Source organism: Leucoraja erinacea, chromosome 9 (genome assembly GCF_028641065.1).
Source record: "Leucoraja erinacea ecotype New England chromosome 9, Leri_hhj_1, whole genome shotgun sequence".
NCBI lineage: Eukaryota > Metazoa > Chordata > Chondrichthyes > Rajiformes > Rajidae > Leucoraja > Leucoraja erinaceus.
Window position 1 is genome coordinate 41,432,842 of NC_073385.1, and position 21,344 is coordinate 41,454,185.

At 40.5% G+C, this 21,344-nt stretch overlaps 2 protein-coding genes across 2 annotated transcripts; both read left to right on the forward strand.

Annotated features, from left to right (window-relative positions):
• The first annotated feature begins 145 nt into the window (after window positions 1–145).
• On the forward strand, window positions 146–7,657 carry LOC129700293 (zinc finger and SCAN domain-containing protein 29-like). Its single transcript, XM_055640650.1, has 2 exons — window positions 146–831; window positions 5,281–7,657. The coding sequence occupies exons 1-2, from the start codon at window positions 303–305 to the stop codon at window positions 5,625–5,627; spliced, it is 876 nt and encodes a 291-aa protein (XP_055496625.1). The 5' UTR covers window positions 146–302; the 3' UTR covers window positions 5,628–7,657.
• Window positions 7,658–12,779: 5,122 nt separating this feature from the next.
• dtd2 (D-aminoacyl-tRNA deacylase 2) lies at window positions 12,780–18,565 on the forward strand. Its single transcript, XM_055640651.1, has 3 exons — window positions 12,780–13,011; window positions 13,225–13,294; window positions 16,430–18,565. The coding sequence occupies exons 1-3, from the start codon at window positions 12,922–12,924 to the stop codon at window positions 16,753–16,755; spliced, it is 486 nt and encodes a 161-aa protein (XP_055496626.1). The 5' UTR covers window positions 12,780–12,921; the 3' UTR covers window positions 16,756–18,565.
• The last annotated feature ends 2,779 nt before the right edge of the window (window positions 18,566–21,344 follow it).

A 21,344-nucleotide genomic window follows, 5' to 3' on the forward strand; every position in this document is an offset into this window, starting at 1 on the left:
GTGCTCGTGCCCGTGGCGGCAGGAAACGGAGGTGACGCGCGCATCTACCCATGGATCTCAGAGGGGGCAAATTTGAAGGGGGCCTTTGGCGTGAAGCGCTGGTTTGGAGCCGCGGGTCGGGTCGGGTCGGGTCGGGCTGGGCGGGTGGTCGGTCTGTCGGCGGGGGAATGGGATGGGGCAGAGCCGCTTGCGTTGTCTCGCTCCTTGTCTTTGAGTCGGGGCCGGCCCCCGTCCCGCTCTGGGACCGCTGCTGAGGGAAGCGGGGCCGGGGCCGTGAGGGGTCGCCGGGCGCCAGGCTCCCAATGATGTCCGAGGCGAGGTCAGAGCGCGGCGCCCTGTGGTCGGACGCCGAGACCCTGGCGCTGATCGCCGTGTGGAGCGAGGACAACGTGCAGACGGCCCTGGACGAGCAGCTGAGGAACAGCCACGTCTTTAAGTTCATCTCGTCGCAGCTGCTGGACCAGGGTTACATCCGCACGCCAGAGCAGTGCCGCATCCGCATCAAGGGGCTGAAGAGGAAATACACGCTGGCCAAGGACAGCATCAGGCGCGGTTGCAGCGCCAGCGGCAGGAAGATCTGCCGCTTCTACGAACAGCTCGACGCGGTGCTCGGCTCCCGGGTCGCCAACGACCGAGCGGTCGCCACGGACGCGATGGCGACGCCCGATGACCCGCAGGATATCAAAGAGGAACAGAGCAGCCCCCACTCCGAGTCGAGTCAAAGAGTTGAATGTCGCAATGGTCATTGTTCCTCCGAGGAGCCCGAGCACCCGAGGGCAGAGAGCAGCAACAGGCAATTTGAGCCTCAGCCCTCGACCAGTGCTTTCTGCAGTAAGAAGTTTGATTTACTATATCTTTCAGCAAAAAGTTAACGTGAGTTCATAACGGACGCTGAAAGTCAATGGGAATTACAGGAATGCCCTGTTCCCAGCTGTTGGATATGTTGTAACTTGGTAACTAAATGAAACTTTTATACGGGCAAGGGGAAATTATGTTCCCAGTGAAACGCAAGTTTATCTCCCCAGAACATCATGTAATCTCGACCAATTCGTTTAGAATTGATAGACATAAACGCTGGAGTAACTCCGTGGGATAGGCAGCATCTCTGGAGAAATGGGATAGGTGACATTTCGGCTCGTGTCCTTTAAATGAATGTTTCTTAGTGTTTTGAAACATCGAAACGTCACCCATCCATTTTCTCCAGAGATGCTGCCTGACCCTCCGAGTTACTCCAGCGTTTCGTTTTACATTTTGTGAGATTTAACAAATGAAAATGTAATGAAGAGTGTTGTAATATAGTCTTGACTTCGGCCTTGTTAATACTGAAAAGATTTTGCCGAGCGAAGTGGTGTATTTGTGGCTGTATTATTTCAGTGGCGGTCCAACATTCTCATTAATATAACGAATTTCGTGATGTTGGTGATGCTGCTGGACGTCAAGTTTTGTGGTTAGATTCATTCTTTTGATTGCGATTGCCATTGTGTGGCATCTCAGTATAAATGTTCCCGCTACTGGATGTTTATGATTTGCTGCGGACAGTTTCATTGTTTACATAGTACTTTGTGAAACCAATAGATGTAACAATCATCACACATCCCAGCCAATGATTGCCAGTGGAGACATTCAAGCATTTGAGCAATTGTAGAAAAAAAACGGAGGTGTATTCCCAATGGATCAGTGATTTGAGCTCTGAAAATGGTTGAATCTCGGTCATTTGAGCCCAATAAGAAGACCGCTGAGAGGATAAATATAGAACCAGGGACACAAGATATTGGAGTTACTCAGCGGGTCAGGCAGCATCTCTGGAGAAAGGGAATTGGTGACGTTTCGAGTCGAGACCCTTCTTCGGACTCGACGTGCAGGTGCTGGTTTACACAAAATGACACAAAGTGTAGGAGTAACTCAGCGTGTCAGGCAGCATCTCGGACAACGTTGTGTCATTTGAGGTCAGGACCCTTGAAGTTACTCGAGCAACTTGCTGAGTTGCTCCAATTGTGCCCTTTTAGCTGAAAGGATAATCTGACTGAGGTAAATAAGCTTGAATGTTCCTTTAACTTGCTGTTTGATTCCGTTTGTTTTAACTTAATAAACATGAATTTTAAATGTGATTATTCCATTATCAATATATGGATTAGGATTCGGGCTGGTATTACCAAAGCTCATTGCAATCATTGTAAAATTAATGTGTTACAATGTGTCACAATTGGAGCCATGAGATTCATATATTCAGTTTGTTGAATAATCTTCCCTCTATGGACATTTTATTTTGGAACAGAAAAAGCTGAAAATACTCAGTAGGTCAGGCAACATATGTAGAAACATTAGAGTTAGCATTTTAGATTTGAGACTCATTGGTCAAATGTTTGAGTGTTCCTGGCAATTTCTGTTTTTATATCAGATAGCTACTGTTTGCAATTTTTCAGAATTTCAAATAGAAAGTAAAATAATTATCTTGGCCTTTATTCTGGGAGTTTGCAATATTAGGCTATTTATAGATTGGGTACACACAGATATGTGCTAGTCTAATGCCATTATGTACCAGTATTGGATAAATACGTGTTGTTTTCTCAAGCAACCCGTTTTATCTTTCTTATTTATTTATTTATTTATTTATTTGTTTATATTTTATTAGAAGCAATTGTGCAAAGATAAAACGTTTGGCATCTAGAATTATACAATCATTGAACAGCGTCATTTTTAACCTTATAACCTAAATTGTGAAAATGAAAAAAAGGAAAGAGAAAGCAAGAAAAGAAGAAAGGAAAAAGTGAAAGGATAGAGTAGAAAAGAACATGAAAAAGTCCCCTAAACCACCAAAGCAGTGAAGTAGAAAGATAGAGGAATAAGATAAAATGGAGATATACCTTGACCCCCCCCCCCCCCCCCCGCCTCACCCAACATAGCATCGGATTTAAATTTGTGTTTCACCATACTATTGTTGTAAAAATTCAGTGAAGGGTGTCCATGTCTTAAGAAATTGATCTGGTTTTTTCCCATTTTATCTTCGTCCGAAACAATTGAAGATCCTGGTTAATTTTTTATTCAGTATTGGCAGTTGGTATTGGTAGTTTCAGCTGGTACTCTTGTGCGTAACAGTCCACTATATAAAGATACTAACAACACAAATGAGGTGGAAAAAAAACAAAAAGTTAATTTGTTTAACAAGACTTGCTAGATTACACAATATATTTGCACTATGTCAGAAACATGAAGGCCCATCATCATATTGCCGCTTGTGTGTTTGGGAAAAATTAGTGACAATAGTATTTTTAATCTCCAAGACCTTCTTAACCATCTTGATTCTACCCGCAAATTGACATTTGTGATGGGGTTTTGATAATATTTTATTTGAGATATATCACTTCTATTTTTTTGGTGTATGTTTGACCAGTGAATATAAAGGTGCTTATGTGTATTGATTTTATGTTTGTCCTGTTAACTGCAACCAGTGTGTTTATAGAGGAATATGTAGAATTACAATTTCATGATTTTGAATGAGGCCAGTATGCTCACCTGCATTTGTTATTATTGCTAATAAAATCAATCAAGAAAGCAGAATTTTACGATGAGCTAAGAAACTGCTCTTGATATCAAATCAGTTATTCTCAAAGAACTTCATAATTCAGAAATTAGTGGGCTCACTGATGATTATACTGTGTGTCATTGTTAATTCCTCACAAAACTGAATTCTGTGATGAGCCTTTGCATCATCTGCAAGGCGCAAGTCAAGAGTGTTGTGGAATGCTCTCAGAGCTGGTACAACTGAAATGAGCCCGTGGCCCCCTTTTGTGATATTCCATTCTCTGATTTGAGAACGGGCAATGCTTTTCTGAGACGGTCCTTTTGTCTTCCTTGTAATGTGCCAGTTCATGCTTGATCAGGCTTCCTCCCCTGCGATGTTTGCATGACCCTACTTGCCTTTTGTGGTTTTCTGGGATGGATTGACCTGCAGGCTTGAACTCTGCAACCATGCCGCGAAGCATGGCAGGCTCGGGCAGTGACGAATCCTTGAGTGGCAAATATTGCATCATGCTTTCAGAACGCCCTCATGGCTTTTTGACAGCTTGCTCCTTTTGTGGCTTTCAAACTGGTTTTATAAGTCTCTGATAATCAAAGCATGTTGTAGTAAGCCCCCCCTTGGCGAAAGCGTGTAAGAACTGCTTAAATAGTCTTAAGTAAAGTTGAAAAATACATTTGGTTCCCCTCTGTTAGAACTTGCCTCACTCTCAACAACTATTTCAACTTCTCCCACTTTCTTCAGGTTAAAGGTATAGCAGTGGACACTTGCGTGGGTCCCAGCTGTGCCTGCCTTTTTGTTGGTTACATCGAACGGTCCTTGTTCTCAACGTACATTGGCACCATCCCCCTCTCAACTGTTTCTCAGCTGCACTGCCGACTGCATCACAGCTGCCTCCTGCACCCATGCAGAACTCATTAATTTCATCAACTTTACCACTAACGTTCACTTGGTCCTTCTCTGATAGTTCCCTCCCCTTTCTCAATCTCTCTGTCTCCATCACTGTGGATAATCTAATGTCTACTATAAACCCACAGGCTTCCACAGTGATCTGGATCACATCTCCTCCCACCCTACCTCGTGCAAAAATGCCCTCTCCTACCCTCAATGTCTACGTTACCTGGCGGGCCGATGACAAGTGTGCATGACAACGAACAACTCGCATCCATCCAGGCACTCTAGCAGCCACCTCTCTCCTCCTGTTAACCCCAGGCGACCCCGTCCTCTTCCACCTTTATGTCTTCCTCTGACCACATTTCATGCCTGGCCTTTCATCTCAAAGCCATCATCTTTTGTCATAATTTTTTCATTGTCCATCCATCTGTAAATCAAACCCCCCTCACCTGTATCCACCTATCACTTGCTTAGCTTTGTCCCAACCCACCTTTCTACCAGCTTATTCCCCTCTGCTATAGTCAGTCTGAAGAAAGGTCCCAACCTGCAATGTTGCCTATCCATGTCCTTCAGTGATACTGCCTGATCTGCTGAGTGACATCAGCACCTTGTGTCTTTTCTAATTCAAATAAACGGACAGACTTAATTTTGACTTTAGCATCAAAATGTTGATTCAATAGTTAATTCCCACAGCATTATGGATAAAACTAGATAATATTTGATGAATGTGTCCTCCATTCATCCAATTGCTATTATCATACCCTGGAATATTGTAATTTCCTTTGTTCAAAAATGTTTTTTTCTGTTTACCACAGTGCTTTTTGCTCTGGTGAGGCACATCTCAAACATGTGTATTTTTATTTCCTCAGCACCCCGTATCCGGCGAATGCATTCATCTCTACCATTCACACCTCAGCCGAAGAAAGCAAAGAAGCACTCACTGGAGGACATAATGGACGGCATGATGGAGAAGTTCATCCGCTACAGCGAAGCTGCCGATGAAAAATTTCTCCGTTACATGGAGGCATCAGAGGAACGGTTTGCTCGTCTTGAGCAGCTCCGTATGGAAATGGAGGAAAGGATGAGACAAAGTGATAGAGAACATGAAGCTCGTGTTCTCTTTATGTTGGGACAAATGATGGGCCATAATATGGCTGACTTTCCTTCCACATCTACAGCTACTGAAGGTGAAATAACGGAAAGAAAAGTATTTTAGGCCACTGTTCAACTTTCTTTCAAACAAAGTTGTATCTTTGTAGCACATTTTTATTTTATACAATATGTTTTCCAACATGACTGAATACAGGTTCACAACCAAAATATTTTTTAATTGCTCAGAAATTTGCTTGTTGAATGTTCCCAACAAGTTTGTTTGGAGAAATAACTCAACTTTAAACTATATTTTTCAGGGGTGTATGTTTAGTGCAAAATTCAACTTTTCAACCATCATGATGTCAGAAGAAAATTATTGTAGCAGGCAGTTAGCACAAGAGTTTTATTTTATGTGTTTGAATAGGACTTGAATAGGTACATTATTTTTTTAAATCGTGTTAGGTGAGGGACAGCACAGTGGATATCAAAATGATCCAGAGTAATCATTCTAAACATTATGAAATTAAACATTTTTGCATCGTCCACTGCTGTCCTGTCCTCTTTCTCCCTTTTATTTCAAAGCACTAATAGAGTTGAATTGTGTAGCATTTCAGGTCTTTTATTCTGTTAGTTTCTCGTAATAATTATCTTAGCATAAATCCACTTGCCAATGCCTCAGTACAAGGAAACCTTACAATTTTTAAATACGGCCTGCGTTCCATGTCGAGACATGGTTCCTTGGCAAAACCTATTCCTGATACCATGAACTGAGTGATTGGGTGAATCTTTCTTCATGTGTCTACAAACATTGTCTGATTTTTTTTGTTTGTTGTTATTGTCATTCCAGTAAGGCTTATGTGGCCTTAAGACGATCCTTCCATTTTTCTGTCTCGACGAGCATGTGCTCCAATGATAATGTTCATTAACTTAATGGAGAAGCCAATCTTCTGTACCAGGGCATTAAATATTCAATTCTATTTTATAAAAATGTGATTTTTTTAACATTGAAGGCAGTTTTTATTGGGTGATGTTTTATATGATGTAAGAACTTGATTAATTAATTCTAACCTTACAGCAGTCACAAAAGATGTGTATGTTATTTGTGTTGCGTGTATTTCTATATTGATCATTCTGAAATTAAATGTAGCTAATGTTGCTTTAAGCAAAAGTTTAATAACTCCCAGTTATTTTGGGGTAACAATTTAAATAATTTATCCAAATAAAAACAAATACATTTGTTTGGAGTGCACATTGGACACACACATGCATTACTTGTCAGTTGTTCCTTAGTTCTGTTTTGAGTATTTGCATCTAAACTGTTTTATCCAAATTAAAATGTTTTGTAAATGGAATTCTACGAGCCTTTAAATGTAATTGGCGGATGGTGATTTTGCATTTGGGCATTGTAACTGGCTCAGTTAATCATGAGTTACATCAAATGCTAATTATCTTTTTAACTCACCATTAATGTAGTTAGATTAAGGTGTTGAATATGATTAAACTGAAAGATGGTGTGGTAACTGGTTATTGGCATTGGGTGAAATTACAGTGTTTCTTCTTATACACTGATTCTTGATTATCATTGTGTGCTTTGTCTTGGTAGACACAAATGTTAAAAATGTTTTATACTGGTAGTTCCTGAAAAGTACACATGTTAAAGATTTGATTTGAAGTTGTATGACACTACTTTTAGTTACTATAATTTCAAGATATTTGGTATATTTAGTTGGCGTTTTTTTAAACCCAGAAGTACTGCTAAATCACAGAAAATGTAAAATGAAGAAAGATCTGTTCAATATCTTTAACCATGGAAATGGATGATAAACCTTTTGCCATTAAAGAATGTCTATTTTTAGTGGAAACGCAGCTACCGTTGCATCCACTTAAGATAAAAATTAAATGGATACGATCTGGAGTATGATTCTGACTGTAACCAGTTGCAGTTTGGTGAATTAATGTCCCTTTGAATGTGTTGGGTTCATAATGTATTTGTGTTTTAAAACAATTTAATTGGATGATTTATCCATAAATTGTAAATAGATTTCTTTCCAATGGGAAAAGAATCAATTCTCTTTCATCTTGAAGTATTTTTATAATTTTATATTGTAGAATTGACTGTTACTTAAGTAAAATAAAATATGAATGTGAAAATGTTTTACAGTGTGATCTCCATCCATTTTCGAAATTTAGAGGTTATGAAAAGGAATAAACAGCAACAAATGAAGGAAGGAATTTTTTTTTGGAACTTTACCTTGGTTTACCTTAGAAGAAACAAAGAGAATGATTTATGTAGTATTTTTCATGCAGGTATTGTCAGAATGGAGAAGTACAAAGACTATTTCCAAATATTACGACTTACTGTTATTTGTCAATAGTAAAATGTTCCTTTGTGTGTTATTGGGGTTCCTCCAATTGTATCTTTCTTGGATCTAATTTATTCTGACTTCTTTAGTTTCGCTCTGGAGCAGAGAAAACATTTGTTTTACTTGGACTGATTCCAATTCCTTGCAATTACTATTTAGAAAGATTTGCAGAGTTTTTTCAAAAAATAACCCGTCTTTCCCAACTATTTTCTTTATGTCTTTACCTTGACCCTCCCCTCCACCCACCTGGCTGCATCTCCTGCTTCTTCCCTCATCGTTTTCCACCTATCACTCACTGGCTGTCTCCCAACTCCTCCCATACCCAGCTCCATCTGCCCATCACCCGCACCACCCCTCCTCGCCTGGTGCAACATATCCCCTTCCAAACACTGCCTCGTCCCTGCCACTCGCCTCCATACCCGCTATCTCACCTTTACACTCTGTCGTGAAAGCATGGTCTCGACCCGAAGTATCAACCATTTCTCTCTACAGATGCTGCCTGATTCGCTGGATTCCTTCAGCGTTTTTCCTTAAGCAAAAGGAATTTTAAATGTTGATACCTTACTAACACATCCAAAGTACAAATTCAGGAATTGAAGCTGTCCTTATTGTCTTAAGAGAAGACTACTATTATTGTAGACTGCCGAATGGCAATAGCTTCTTCCTGCTTTGACTGGAGGATGTAAGAAATGAAATGGAAGTAGATACAGGCCATTTACCCCCTCAGTCATTCAGTAAGATTATTTGATCTTTGAGGTTGGTACCATTTAATCACGCTTTCCCTGGATTCCTTGAATATACTTAGCAACCAAGCCTCCACATTGCTCATGAGTAAAGAATTGGCAACAGGTGAAAATAGCAAACTCCACACAAGCGGCACACAGGTCTCTGGCGATATGAGGCAGCAGCCCTTGCAGCTGCACTTATAAGTTATCTTATCTCTTCACTCAAAAGCACATGTTTAAATTGTTAGTTTTTGTCCCTTTTTTTGTGACTGAGCTGTGCTGAATTTAGACTTCTGTATGATCAGTTTCGTACTTTTCCATCAACATCCAGTGATTGTTGTTCAGATGTTTCCATCTTTCCAGTGCTCAATCGTTTGTTCTGCCAATTTTATTTTACCAATAATTTGTTTTGTCAACCGTCCCTTGTTATAATACTCTAGTTTTGAAAATCATATCCTCGTACTGTGCTTTTGCAGATGTAATTAATGTTTTGCTTCTGGTTATCTACATGTCTATCTGAAAGTCATCAACTGTGGTAGTTGTTTAAACAATGTATTGATGTGTTGCTCTTTAACAATAATAATCAAATGACTAAGGTTATATAAGAAACATTATTTTTAAAGGACACAAAAGGTCCCGACCTGATGCATCATCTATCCTTGTTCTCCAGAGATAATGCCTGACCTGCTGAATTACTCCAGCACTTTATGTCTTTATTTTATAAATCAGCATCTGCAATTCCTTGTTTCTACATTTTGACTGCTGCATTGTGAAATCTCATCGGGGTATGCTTACTTTGAATAAGTTCTCCGATACCCTCTCTCACTGCTCCCCCTCTCATTCGTGCTACTCTCTTTTTTGTTAACCAGCATATAGCTCCTTGTTTCAGCATTCCTTTAGGCTTGTCTATGTGCAATATTAACACAGTTTCTTACAAATTATCACTATATTGGCAAGCCTCTCTGTAGACACCAACTTGTTTCTAATTGGCTCTACAGTGCTGTAACAATATTAGTGAAAAACATTTAAATTGTTGGACTCCAGTAAGTCTTCAGGAAATAATCATGCAATTATTTTGTTGTTGCACTTGATTTACAGAATCTTAGGACTTCACTAAGGATGGTGAGACTGAACATTCTTGCTTTGATATGACCAAACATGTGGATAAAGACCAAAATATAAGATGATATAAGATCTTTTGTCCACGATAGATCAAATTTCAATGCCATTTTGTAAATTTATCTCCAGCATTTATTGAAGCCATAAATATCTTCACCAATAAAAAAAAGCTGCATTTCAGATTCAGATTCAATTTAATTGTCATTGTCAGTGTACAGTACAGAGACAACGAAATGCATTTAACATCTCCCTTGAAGAGCGACATAGCAAACGATTTGAATAAATAAATAATAATAATAAGTGTCCGGGGGGGGGGGGGGGGGGGGGGGGGTGGTGTGATTGGCAGTCACCGAGGTACGTTGTTGAGTAGAGTGACAGCCGCCGGAAAGAAGCTGTTCCTCGACCTGCTGGTTCGGCAACGGAGAGACCTGTAGCGCCTCCCGGATGGTAGGAGGGTAAACAGTCCATGGTTGGGGTGAGAGCAGTCCTTGGCAATACTGAGCGCCCTCCGCAGACAGCGCTTGCTTTGGACAGACTCAATGGAGGGGAGCGTGGAACCGGTGATGCGTTGGGCAATTTTCACCACCCTCTGCAATGCCTTCCGGTCGGAGACAGAGCAGTTGCCATACCATACCGTGATGCAGTTGGTAAGGATGCTCTCGATGGTGCAGCGGTAGAAGTTCACCAGGATCTGAGGAGACAGATGGACCTTCTTCAGTCTCCTCAGGAAGATTCAATACCCCAAACGTAATAAATAGTGAAAAGCTAAAGTTTACTTGTAGAAAATATATTTTAAATATTACAGTATTTACATGTTGTATTTCATGCACAGTATTGAGGGATTTTATAACACAAAGTTATTAGTAATTACGTTGGAGCCCTAAATGGCTTTTGTGTTACTGAAGAACTCCCAACGTCATGGCTGTTGACATATTGCTTGGCCTCCTACACTCTTTCACCATCTGTATTTTAAGCTCTATTTTCTGCTGCATCTCTGACTGGTGCTTTCCCCTTGAAACTTAAACTTCCAAACCAGAATGGCCTCATGTTTGCAATTAATTTGAGGGGTAGATAGGATAGAAAGTCAGAACCTTTTTTCTCCACGGTGGAAGTGGCCAACTCTGAAGGGCATAACTGTACGGTTAGAGGGGGAAAGTTTAATGGAGATCTGCAGGGCAAGTTTTTTTTTTTGACACATTGGTTGGGGGGGGGGGGGGGGGGGCAGGAATACACTGCCAAGGGCGGTGGTAGAGGCAGATACCATTGTGGTGTTTAAGAGGTTTTTAGATAGGCACATAGAAATGTAGGGAATAGAGGGATATGGATCACGTGCAGGCACCTGAGATCAATTTAACTTTGCATCATGTTGGGCACACACATTGTGGGCCAAAGGGCTCATTCCTGTGCTGTACAGTTCTAATTAACCTGTCTATCTGCAGTCCATTTTCATCAAACCAGATTTGGATGTCAACTATAGGAGACTTTGGGGAAAGCTGGAAACTGGTCACTTTACAGCATCTTTCGGTTGGAAATTGACAAATTGTTAGGTGATGAGAAGAGTCCAACCTTGTGGACTGTAAAGAGCTTTGACATTGACCTTCCTGATACAAGACTTTCATTTATGCTTTAAGTAGAGATAATAAATATATTGGGCAGTGGTCAGCCCAGCAGTGGTGGGTGCCTGTTGTGGAATGTATGATGCAGACATCTTGATCTGTCACTTGAATTATAATAAAATAGAGCAGGTGTCGCAACTTGAATGAGAGTTGTTGATCTGTTGTGTTGCTCCCTCCGACAAAATTACATCTTGATAATGACAGGGTTGTGTTCCAACTATTTTATCAATGGAAAAACCTTGCTGGAGTTGGCCTTCCTTGCTCATTTCTTGCCAGAGATTCACATCCCTCCCCTGCCACTCCCTCCTCCTGCTGGTGTTGTGGTAATGTTGGGGGATCAGTTTCTCTTCCTTTGGATCGTGGATAAGGATATTTGAAGGTTGTGGCTGAAGTAATGAGCTTCAGCTGAAGCTTCAGGGTTTTTAGTTGAGTTGTGAAAAGGGCTTTTGAAGGTCAAGGCCGCACATCTGCCACAACATTTATGTTTGCTGTCTACCTTTGTGCTTCAGAGATGTGGGGCATTTACAGATGGCATCTTGGGGTAAAAATACCCCCAATGTTTCTATCCAAAACCTTCAATTGATTAGTGAATCAATATAATTAGTGTCTGCTGAGTACTATTTAAACATATTGTTGTGTTGCTGCAAGAAAGAAATTCATTGTTTCGGTTTGGGACTTGCAACAATACCATTCTTGACTCATTGTCCTCTTTCAGGTCAACACCCCATATAGTGTGGACCAAGTCATTACTAAGTCTGCTTTTCAATAAATTTCAAACATGATTTAACAAGTGCAAAATAAAGGCTTGAAGTACATGAGGTTGATGAAATATTACTTTAAAAAACCCATCTTATTTTGTAAGATCCGAGTTAATTATAATGACCACATAAAATTATTAGCCCAAAAGCTATTAAGGAGACCTTTGACCTATCTTTAATCGGATTTTATCGGACTGCAGTGTTCTATCTTGTACTAAATGTATCTAGTCTTCATCTGCACCGTGAACCGTTCATTCATAGTCTCCTTTAACAGAATAGCACGCAAACAAAAGCTTTTCACGGTATCTCGGTACGCATGCCATCAATAAACGAAAACAAATATGGCTTTTATTCAAAATGTCATTTGAATCTGCCTTATGCATCATAACCGTATTTTCTGGGATTGGGTTGAATTTTACATAGCTTGGCTTCATATTTCCCCTGGATGCTGCTTACCCGCTGATCCAGCGCTTTGTGTCTTTTTTTTATAAACCGACAGCTGCAGTTCCTTGTTTCTAATTGACTTCTTAGTTCCCTGATTCGTCCACAGTGAACATACGATGGAGGTGAAAAACAAGATTTCTTAACTTTGCAGTCTGTGTAGGAGAGCTTTCTAAAGCACGTCATGTAATTGAATATGTCCGATTCCAAGGCAGGCAAGCTTTGAGAACGCGGAGATCTAGAAATCAAAGATACTAGTAGTATCTTTGCTAGAAATCCCCAAATCCCGGTGAGATTTGGTTTCGCTCCTCTAGTATCTTTGGTTTTGCTACATCTCCTGTTTCCGGAGGAAGTTGCATTTGTAGCCCTATCTTTGGCCCTTACCCTTTGACTTCAATGGCGGCTCGTGTGGTGTTGCAGCAATGTCTTTCGGCTCGGCTGCAGGTGAAGCCGGCAGAAGAAGGCACAGCGGCTGAATACGTTCAGGTTCTTGGCGTTGATGGCTGGGATTGCCTTTCCTTACAGCTGGGCGTACTGTTGCTCTTGATTTCTCGTGGAGTGGGAAATGAGGCATCGTGTCGGAATATTCTCCCTCCTCTGGGCCGTCGGTTATAACCCGTATTTCATCTTTCATTTGAAGTTCATTTGTGAAGGAAGAATTTATATCATATTTTGAATAGTTATTTCCCTATTTTACAGATAGAAAGGGGGACGTTGATCTACGTTTGTTTTTTTAAAGGTGCAACCGTAGACCTAATCCCCAAAATGTGTGAGTACACGGTATATTAATGATACATATTTGCAGCTTTGAATAAGTTGGGTACATTTGCAATAATAATAGTCCCACCAGCCCAGGTTAGGCCCATGTCTCTCTAAAACTTTCATATCCATGTAGCTGCCCAAATGTCTTTTAAATGTTATCGTACCTCACTCAACTATTTCCTCTGGCAGTTTGTAACGTATACCCACGTTGCCCCTCAGGTACTCTGGGGGGAAAAAATGTGTGCTTTCTCCCTATTAATTCCCCTCATGATTTTACTTACCTAGAAAAGATCACCTTTAAGCCTCCTGTGCCGAAAATAATATATTTCTAGTTGCCCAAGCTCTCCCAATAGCTCAGGTCCTGAACTCCAGACAAATGCTCATGGAATTATCTCTGCACTCTTTCCAGTTGAAAGGCAAATTTCCTAGAGCAGAAATTGAACCAAAATCAAACACACTATTCCAAGTGGAATCTCACCAATGTCTGCACAACAGAAACGTAATGTCCTAACTTCTCTACTCTGTTTCAGAGGGAACAGCAGATGCTGGAGAATCGAAGGTTACACAAAAAAGCTGGAGAAACTCAGCAGGTGCAGCAGCATCTATGGAGCGAAGGAAATAGGCAACGTTTCGGGCCGAAACCCTTCTTCAGACCCTTCTGAAGAAGGGTTTCGGCCCGAAACGTTGCCTATTTCCTTCGCTCCATAGATGCTGCTGCACCCGCTGAGTTTCTCCAGCTTTTTTGTGTAACCTTCTCTACTCTGTTCCCTGATTGATGAAGACCAGTGTGCTCATAGTCTTCTTCACCACCCTATCCAGCTGCGATACCACTTTCAGGAAAGTTTATACAGGCACCTCGCTTTTTACTCATGCTTGATTTACACGTTTTTAGAATAATGGGTCTTAATTGCTACCAAAGTTTTAATTTACCTGCTCATATTTTCGGAATAACCATAAATTTATGTCTGGCAGTGTCCTGTCATCTACCAGTCCTTGCCATCATACTGCTGACCAACATATTCCACAAACAAGTACAAATGGTCAGTAGTCCATTTTGTTTCGTTACAGCCTTATTCTAAAATGAATTAAATTCTTTTTTTTTTATCATCAATCTACACACAATACCTCATAATATAAAAGTGAAAACGGGTGTTTAGACATTCATTTAAAAGAAATAACTGAAATATCACATTTACATAAGTATTCAGACCCTTTGCTATGACTCTCAAAATTGAGCTTCGGTACATTGATTATCTTTAAGATGCTTCTACAACTTGATTGCAGTCCACAAGTGGTAAATTAAATTGATTGTTCATAATTTGGAAAGGCACACACCTGTCTACATAAGGTCCCGCAGTTGACAGTGCACATCAGAGTAAAAACCAAGCCATGAAGACAAAGGAATTGTCCTTAGACCTCCCAAGACAGGATTTTGTCGAGGCACAAATCTGGGGAAGGGTATAAAACAATTTCTGCAGCATTGCAGGTCCCGAAGAGCACAGTGGCCTCCGTCATTCTTAAATGGAAGAACTTTGAAACTTCCAGGACTCTTCATCGAGCTGACCGCCCGTCCAAACTGAGCAATCGGGGGAGTAGGAGGTGACCAAGAACCTGATGGTCAGTCTGACAGAGCTCCAGAGTTCCTCTGTGGAGATGGGAGAAACTTCCAGAAGGCAACTACATCTGTAGCACTCCACCAATCAGGCCTTTATGTTAGTGGCCAGACGGAAGCCACTCCTCAGTAAAAGGCACATGACAGCCCACTTGGAGTTTGCCAAAAGGCACCTAAACAAGATTCTCTGGTCTGATGAAACCAAGATTGAACTATTTGGCCTGAATGCCAAGTGTCACGTCTGGAGGAAACCAGGCACAGTTCATCATCTGGCAAATACCATACCTACGGTGAAGCATGGTTGTGGCAGCATCATGGTGTGAGATGTTTTTCAGCGGCAGGAACTGGGAGACTAGTCAGGATCGATGAATGGTGCAAAGTACAGAGAGATCCTTGATGAAAACCTGCTCCAGAGCGTTCAGGATCTCAGACTGGGGCAGAAGTTCACCTTTCAACAGGCCAACGACCCTAAGCAAACAGCCAAGACAACGCAGGAGTGGTTTTGTGACAAGTCTGAATGTCCTTGAGTGGCCCAGCCAGAGCCCAGATGAACCCGATTGAATATCTCTGAAGGGACCTGAAAACAGCTGTGCATCGACGCTCCCCATCCAACCTGACAGAGCTTGAGAGGATCTGTAGAGACGAATGGGTGAAATTACCCAAATACAGGTTTGCCAAGCTTGTAGCATCATGCCCAAGAAGACTTGAGGCTATAATTGCTGCCAAAGTTGCCTCAACAAAGTACTGAGTAAAGGGTCTGAATACTTATGCAAATGTTATATTTCAGTTATTTATTTTTAATTACTTTGAAAAAAATTCTACATCTGTTTTCACTTTTTTATTATTGGGTATTGTATAGATTGATGATAAAAATGAATTGAATCCATTTTAGAATAAGGCTGTAACGTAACAAGATGTGGAAAAAGTGAAGGGGTCTGAATGAACTGTACTTGTATATCAGTGGCAATGTTAAATCTACAAAATATTATTTATAGCAGCACTGTGGCGCAGCAGTAGAGTTGTGCCTTGCAGCGCCAGAGACCCTGGCTACAGATACTATCTGTATGGAGTTTGTACCTGCTCCCTGTGACGGTGTGGCTAGTGCTAGCAGTGGCGGACTGGGTCTAAAAATATTGGTTGCCAGGAGACAAAGGGGGCCCACTTCATCAGGGGCCCACATGATATAGGGGACCCACTTCATCAGTGGCCCACTTGCCATCGGGCAAGCTGACACCCTGGCCAGTCCGCCACTGAGTGCTAGTGTACGGGGGTGATCACTGATCGGCGTGGACTCAGTGGGCCGAAGGGCCAGTTTCCACAATGTATCTCTAAAGTCTAAAGCTGACACAGAGTTTAATTGGAAATAATAAATAATTTTTCCAAGTAAATTTGGTTAATCCCCCAAAAATTAACCCTTGATCTAATTCAAATTGTTTGCATTAAATATTTTACAGTTAAGCAGTTTATTTGTATGATGAAATCAAACTGAAAAGTGTTTAGATTTTACCTACAATATTTTCCCTTCTGCAGTTAAATCGTTGCTGAATGTGAGACTCTGTGAGGATAATGAAGGTAATCACGTGTCTGTGCTGGATCTACCGGCTAATGTTCTCATCATACCTCAGGCTACTTTGGGTGGTAAACTCAAGGGACGGGCCATGCAATACCATGACAATATTGGAAAGGAGGATGGCAAAGAGCTTTTTGCACAGTTTGTAGCTCACTGCGAAAAAGAATTGGCCTCGAACAGTAAATGTGCTGAAGTTGGAGTTGTGGTCAAACATGGAACATACGGAAGTCGACAAGTGTTGCAAATCGACACCAATGGCCCATATACACACTTGATTGAATTTTAAATCTATTCTGTCATTTTTTAAATATTATTTAAATGTGGGCACAAGAAACTACAGATGCTGTTTTTTTTTTAGAAAGCACAAAGTGCTGGAGTGATTATTTACATACCTGACCAGTCTGAAGGAGGTCCTGACCCAAAACATTGCCTATCCATGTTCTACAGAAATGCTGCCTGAGCCGCTGAGTTACTCCAACATTTTATGTCATTATTTAAATGTGCTTTATTTTATCTCAACAGTTTATTTTCTTTTTAAGAGCAGCTACTGAGAAATTGATTATCCGTAGAATTGTGCACTATCATTCAGGATGGAAATGGCATTCTGGTGTGTGGATTTAATACCACCCTGATGAATTTTCCTTTGGCAATTTCTGGAACATGATTGAAATATTTATTTAGAAGTAAGCTTTGCAAGTAGTATAAGAGTAACTGTAACTGCACACCGCCCAGTCACCTCACACTCATACATAATCTGTTTCCTTTGACAAATGATCATACGTGTGGGAAAGTTGATGACATTATTTTTTACGGTACTTCAAGTAGGAAATTAAAGTAAGGGTTTTTTTCTGCACTGTTTCAAAGAGATTTCTTTAAAAAAAGATTTTGCTCTGTTCAAAGACAGTGTTGTGGAAAGATTCAATTGCATGAGTCTATAGTTGGGTAAAATAGTGATATTTCATTGTCACCTTCTGAAAAGAAAGTCCCATTCACCTAAGGATGCAGTCTATACATGCATTCTGATCAGATCAGCCACTTCTAATGTCACATCCCCTTTGTGATTATAATGTACCTTGGAGATGCCTTGTCATTTCTAAGTGGCTTTGGCTTTTGTTATTTGTGTCTCTAGATCGTTTATGTCCTGAAGACCTGTTATTCCTAACCACATTCCATATATTTACCACTTAGTTCCGCAAACCTGCAGAGATGTTTTGAAAGCAAGCCAGTGTTTCCTTTTATCTTCCCCCATGTACTGTCTTTCAGAGGAGGGGCTGCTCATTTCTATTTATCTTTGTAGACTATCAGTGTCAATATTTCTTGCTCTGTTACCTTGGCTATTCCATAGCCTACGTAGTCTGCAAATGGCAATTAGCTTTTGACCCATGTATCTGTCTTTGTTGCTGTACATTTCCCAGTGCTGACACAAATGCCTCATGGCTATGAGCTTTACTACAAACCCTGCATCATCCTGTGAAGTCTTGACTTCAAGAGAACATTTCAGTGGGCTGATCCTTATTTGTACTGCTGCACTTGTTAGCTTATCTACACTAAGTCTGATGTGCACAGAAATGTACTTCTCATTTATTTTGTATTTTTACAGAAGTTGCTGGAGATTGCAAAGATGCAGCAAGTTTCTAGAACTTGCAGCAGCTATGGCGGCAGAAGGCAGGTTATGTTTTAACTGGTCTGCTCGAAAGGTTAACTGTTTTTTATTCGTGGCAGATGCTGCCTGATCTATTATTTCCAGCTTCTGCAGTTGTCAATTCTTTGCTTATTTGTTTAAATGTTCTTCCTACAACTGATATTTTAAGTTAATTCATTGCCTGAGATACCTTTTGGAATTGCTGCACAGTTGTACAAACACACATATACACATCTGAAGAAGGGTCCCGACCTGAAACGTATCCTATCCATGTTGTAGAAGGATCCCAAAACAAAGTGTCACCTGTTGTTGTTCTACAGAGATGCTGCCTGTCCCGCTTTGTGTCATTTTTACATGCCTATGCAAGTGTATCTGCGTTTTGAATAATGCTTCTTGATAATGATTTCTTTGAATTGTAAGTTCTTATTAAAGGTTCTGCTGTCTTTTTTCACTCGTATGAGATTGTTTTGTATGTGGTTTTAAGATACTGGTTACCAGAGTCAGTCAAGTTGAAATCCATTTAGGTTTTGATGTAGAAACAAGGAACTGTAGATGCTGGTTTACAGAAAAGGACAGAAAGTGCTGGAGTAACTCAGCAGGTCATGCATTATTTCCGGGTCGGGACCCTTTTTCTAACTAGAAGGGCTCACATCTGGAGGAGAGTCCCAACCTATTCATGTAAGTTTTGATGTGTCTGTTTTCCTGGTTCAAGATGGGTAAGTGCATGTACAAAATGGTACGAATTCTCCCAATTTTGTTAGTCCTTGCTGTCTCCTCCCCTTCCTCAGTCCCCCTGCTGTCTCCTCCCATCCCCCAGCCTTCGGGCTCCTCCTCCTTTTTCCTTTCTTGTCCCCGCCCACCCCCGCCCCTGATCAGTCTGAAGAAGGGTTTCGGCCCGAAACGTTGCCTATTTCCTTCGCTCCATAGATGCTGCTGCACCCGCTGAGTTTCTCCAGCTTTTTTGTGTAACCTTCGATTCTCCAGCATCTGCAGTTCCTTCTTAAACACTGTACAAAATGGTATTTGGGTTCTTATTTTATACCAGAGGTTTTTCATATTGACCATGGTTTGTCCACGGGTATACGGAGCTTGCCCAGATTAGGTGTTGGACAACATAGGATTAGGTTTATTACTGTCACTTGTACCAAAAGTTTTGTTTTGCATGTTATCCAAATATATACCATACAGATACATTGTGTAAAGAAGACTGATGCATATTTGCGGCTACCTTTGCAAAATTAGGTCACACGGACATCTGAAGAAGGGTCTCAACCCGAATCGTCGCCAATTCCTTCTCTCCATAGATGCTGCCTCACCCGTTGAGCTTCTCCAGCATTTTGTGTCTACCTTCGATTTTACCAGCATCTGCAGTTCTTTCTAAATGTTGGTTTCTGTAAGTGCTTGGCATCCAAATCAATAGAAACCAACCTGCAGAGAGACAAGTTCTCTAATGTTTATTGACCTCATTATGGAGTTTTATTTGGTATTACGTAGAGAAATAACATGGAAACAGACTCTTCCGTCCACCAAGTCCATGCCAACCAACGGCCACAAATTCATGCAAGTTTTGTTATCCCACTCTCTCAAGTCCATACATGCAAGGGACCATTTACAGTGGCCAACTTGCCTACAAACTCACTCCTCTTTGGGTTGTGGGAGAGGAAATCCACATAATGATAGGGAGAACATACACATTTCATAGAGACACACCTGAGGGCAGGATGGAACGGAGGTCTCTGCCTCTATGAGGAAGCCGCTCTACCAGTTGTGCCACTGTGCTGCCCTGAGTTATGAGAAACAGCAATTTGCCAAGTGAACTGCTTAATTGCTTCTATCACATTGTCTTCTATTTGACTGTTCTCACATGAAGTACAGAGCCAGCAAGTTACCCCTGGAAATGCAATTGGAACCCAAAGCTCATGGCTAGTAAGAGATGAGGTTGTTAGACCGATTTAGCTTTAGACCCATGCAAAGTATGCTGCATGAAGTTTCTGCTGGGTATGATTCCATTATTTTAGTCCCTTATCTTGAAAAAACTGCTGAATTGGTGTCTTGAGACTGCAGCCACTGATTCGGGGATATTGATTGTTTCTTTGTAAGAAAACCATATACCGGTAGTTATTTATGTTCTCTTACTAATATTTGAGTATTTATAATCGTTCCAAAGAAAGGTGACACTTGACATTCCAGCAGATGGGTTGAGATGTGGGAATAGGATTGAAAATAATAAACTAGAATCACTTTTATGAATATTTATTTGGTGATTCTTAGTTTGCAATTACACTTTATTCAATTTCTAAACTATTAACATAAAGTCACTGCATTAAAAATTAACAGTGACATTATGAATTCAAATCAATGAGATTAATCCAAAATGCTTTGCTGGTCTATGTGAATGGAAAAATTAATAAATTGAAAACCAACAATTATAAAGATAAATAGAATTGATGTTCACGATTTCAATATGTGTATCAGTTTCATGTCGGTGCAATGAAAACAATTATTGCCATATTTAATGTTTTGGGTAATGGAAGAAATGTGTAAAGCCAACATTTGAAATAAAAATTATACTTGAAATGTTTCTTTTGTGTGCAATTTGTTTTTATATGCTGGACAAGTGATTTTTGTTTTAAATCCTCATGAATTTTGAGATTATTCGATTGATATGTTCTGTTTATAGTGGGATGCACAAAGGTATCCGAATAAATGTGCAGATCACTCTTCTCTGCACCCATATCATGATTTATGAACTGCTTGTACTTTATGGGTCCTTTGTCTGATTTCCACCCCTCACCCATTCCCTGAATTTGGTGAATACAGATGTATGCATCATCTCAACTGTGGGCATATTAAATATTTAATAATGTCAGTTTGAACCAGCAGGGACATTTTTTGAAGGGTACTTAACAATATTTATCACACAATTATTACTGTGATTGTTACTATATTATTTTATGGAATCTTATGCACTGCACAAATTGACTGCCATCTTTAACAGTAATCGGAGGTATGGGGTCATTAGTGTTATTAGTTCTAACACCACTTGAGGTCCTATGTTTGTGAATGGCATTCTATAAATACAAGTATTTTTACTCGTGGACTTTAAGAATCAATTCCAGCTATTTGGTTGCTCAGTCGGCGGAGTGTCCTCATCTAGGGAAGGAATAGATCAATTGAGTCTCCAGCTTCTATGTGCAGTCTGGTGACATGAGAGAAAGTAAACATGTCTGGGA

Excerpts from the sequence above, each read along its gene's own strand:
- LOC129700293 (XM_055640650.1), top strand. The coding sequence starts at position 303 with ATGATGTCCGAGGCGAGGTCAGAGCGCGGCGCCCTGTGGTCGGACGCC. Across the intron at positions 832-5,280 it reads CTCGACCAGTGCTTTCTGCA|CACCCCGTATCCGGCGAATG; the intron begins GTAAGAAGTTTG and ends TTATTTCCTCAG.
- dtd2 (XM_055640651.1), top strand. The coding sequence starts at position 12,922 with ATGGCGGCTCGTGTGGTGTTGCAGCAATGTCTTTCGGCTCGGCTGCAG. Across the intron at positions 13,012-13,224 it reads CAGCGGCTGAATACGTTCAG|ATAGAAAGGGGGACGTTGAT; the intron begins GTTCTTGGCGTT and ends CCTATTTTACAG. Across the intron at positions 13,295-16,429 it reads AGACCTAATCCCCAAAATGT|TTAAATCGTTGCTGAATGTG; the intron begins GTGAGTACACGG and ends TCCCTTCTGCAG.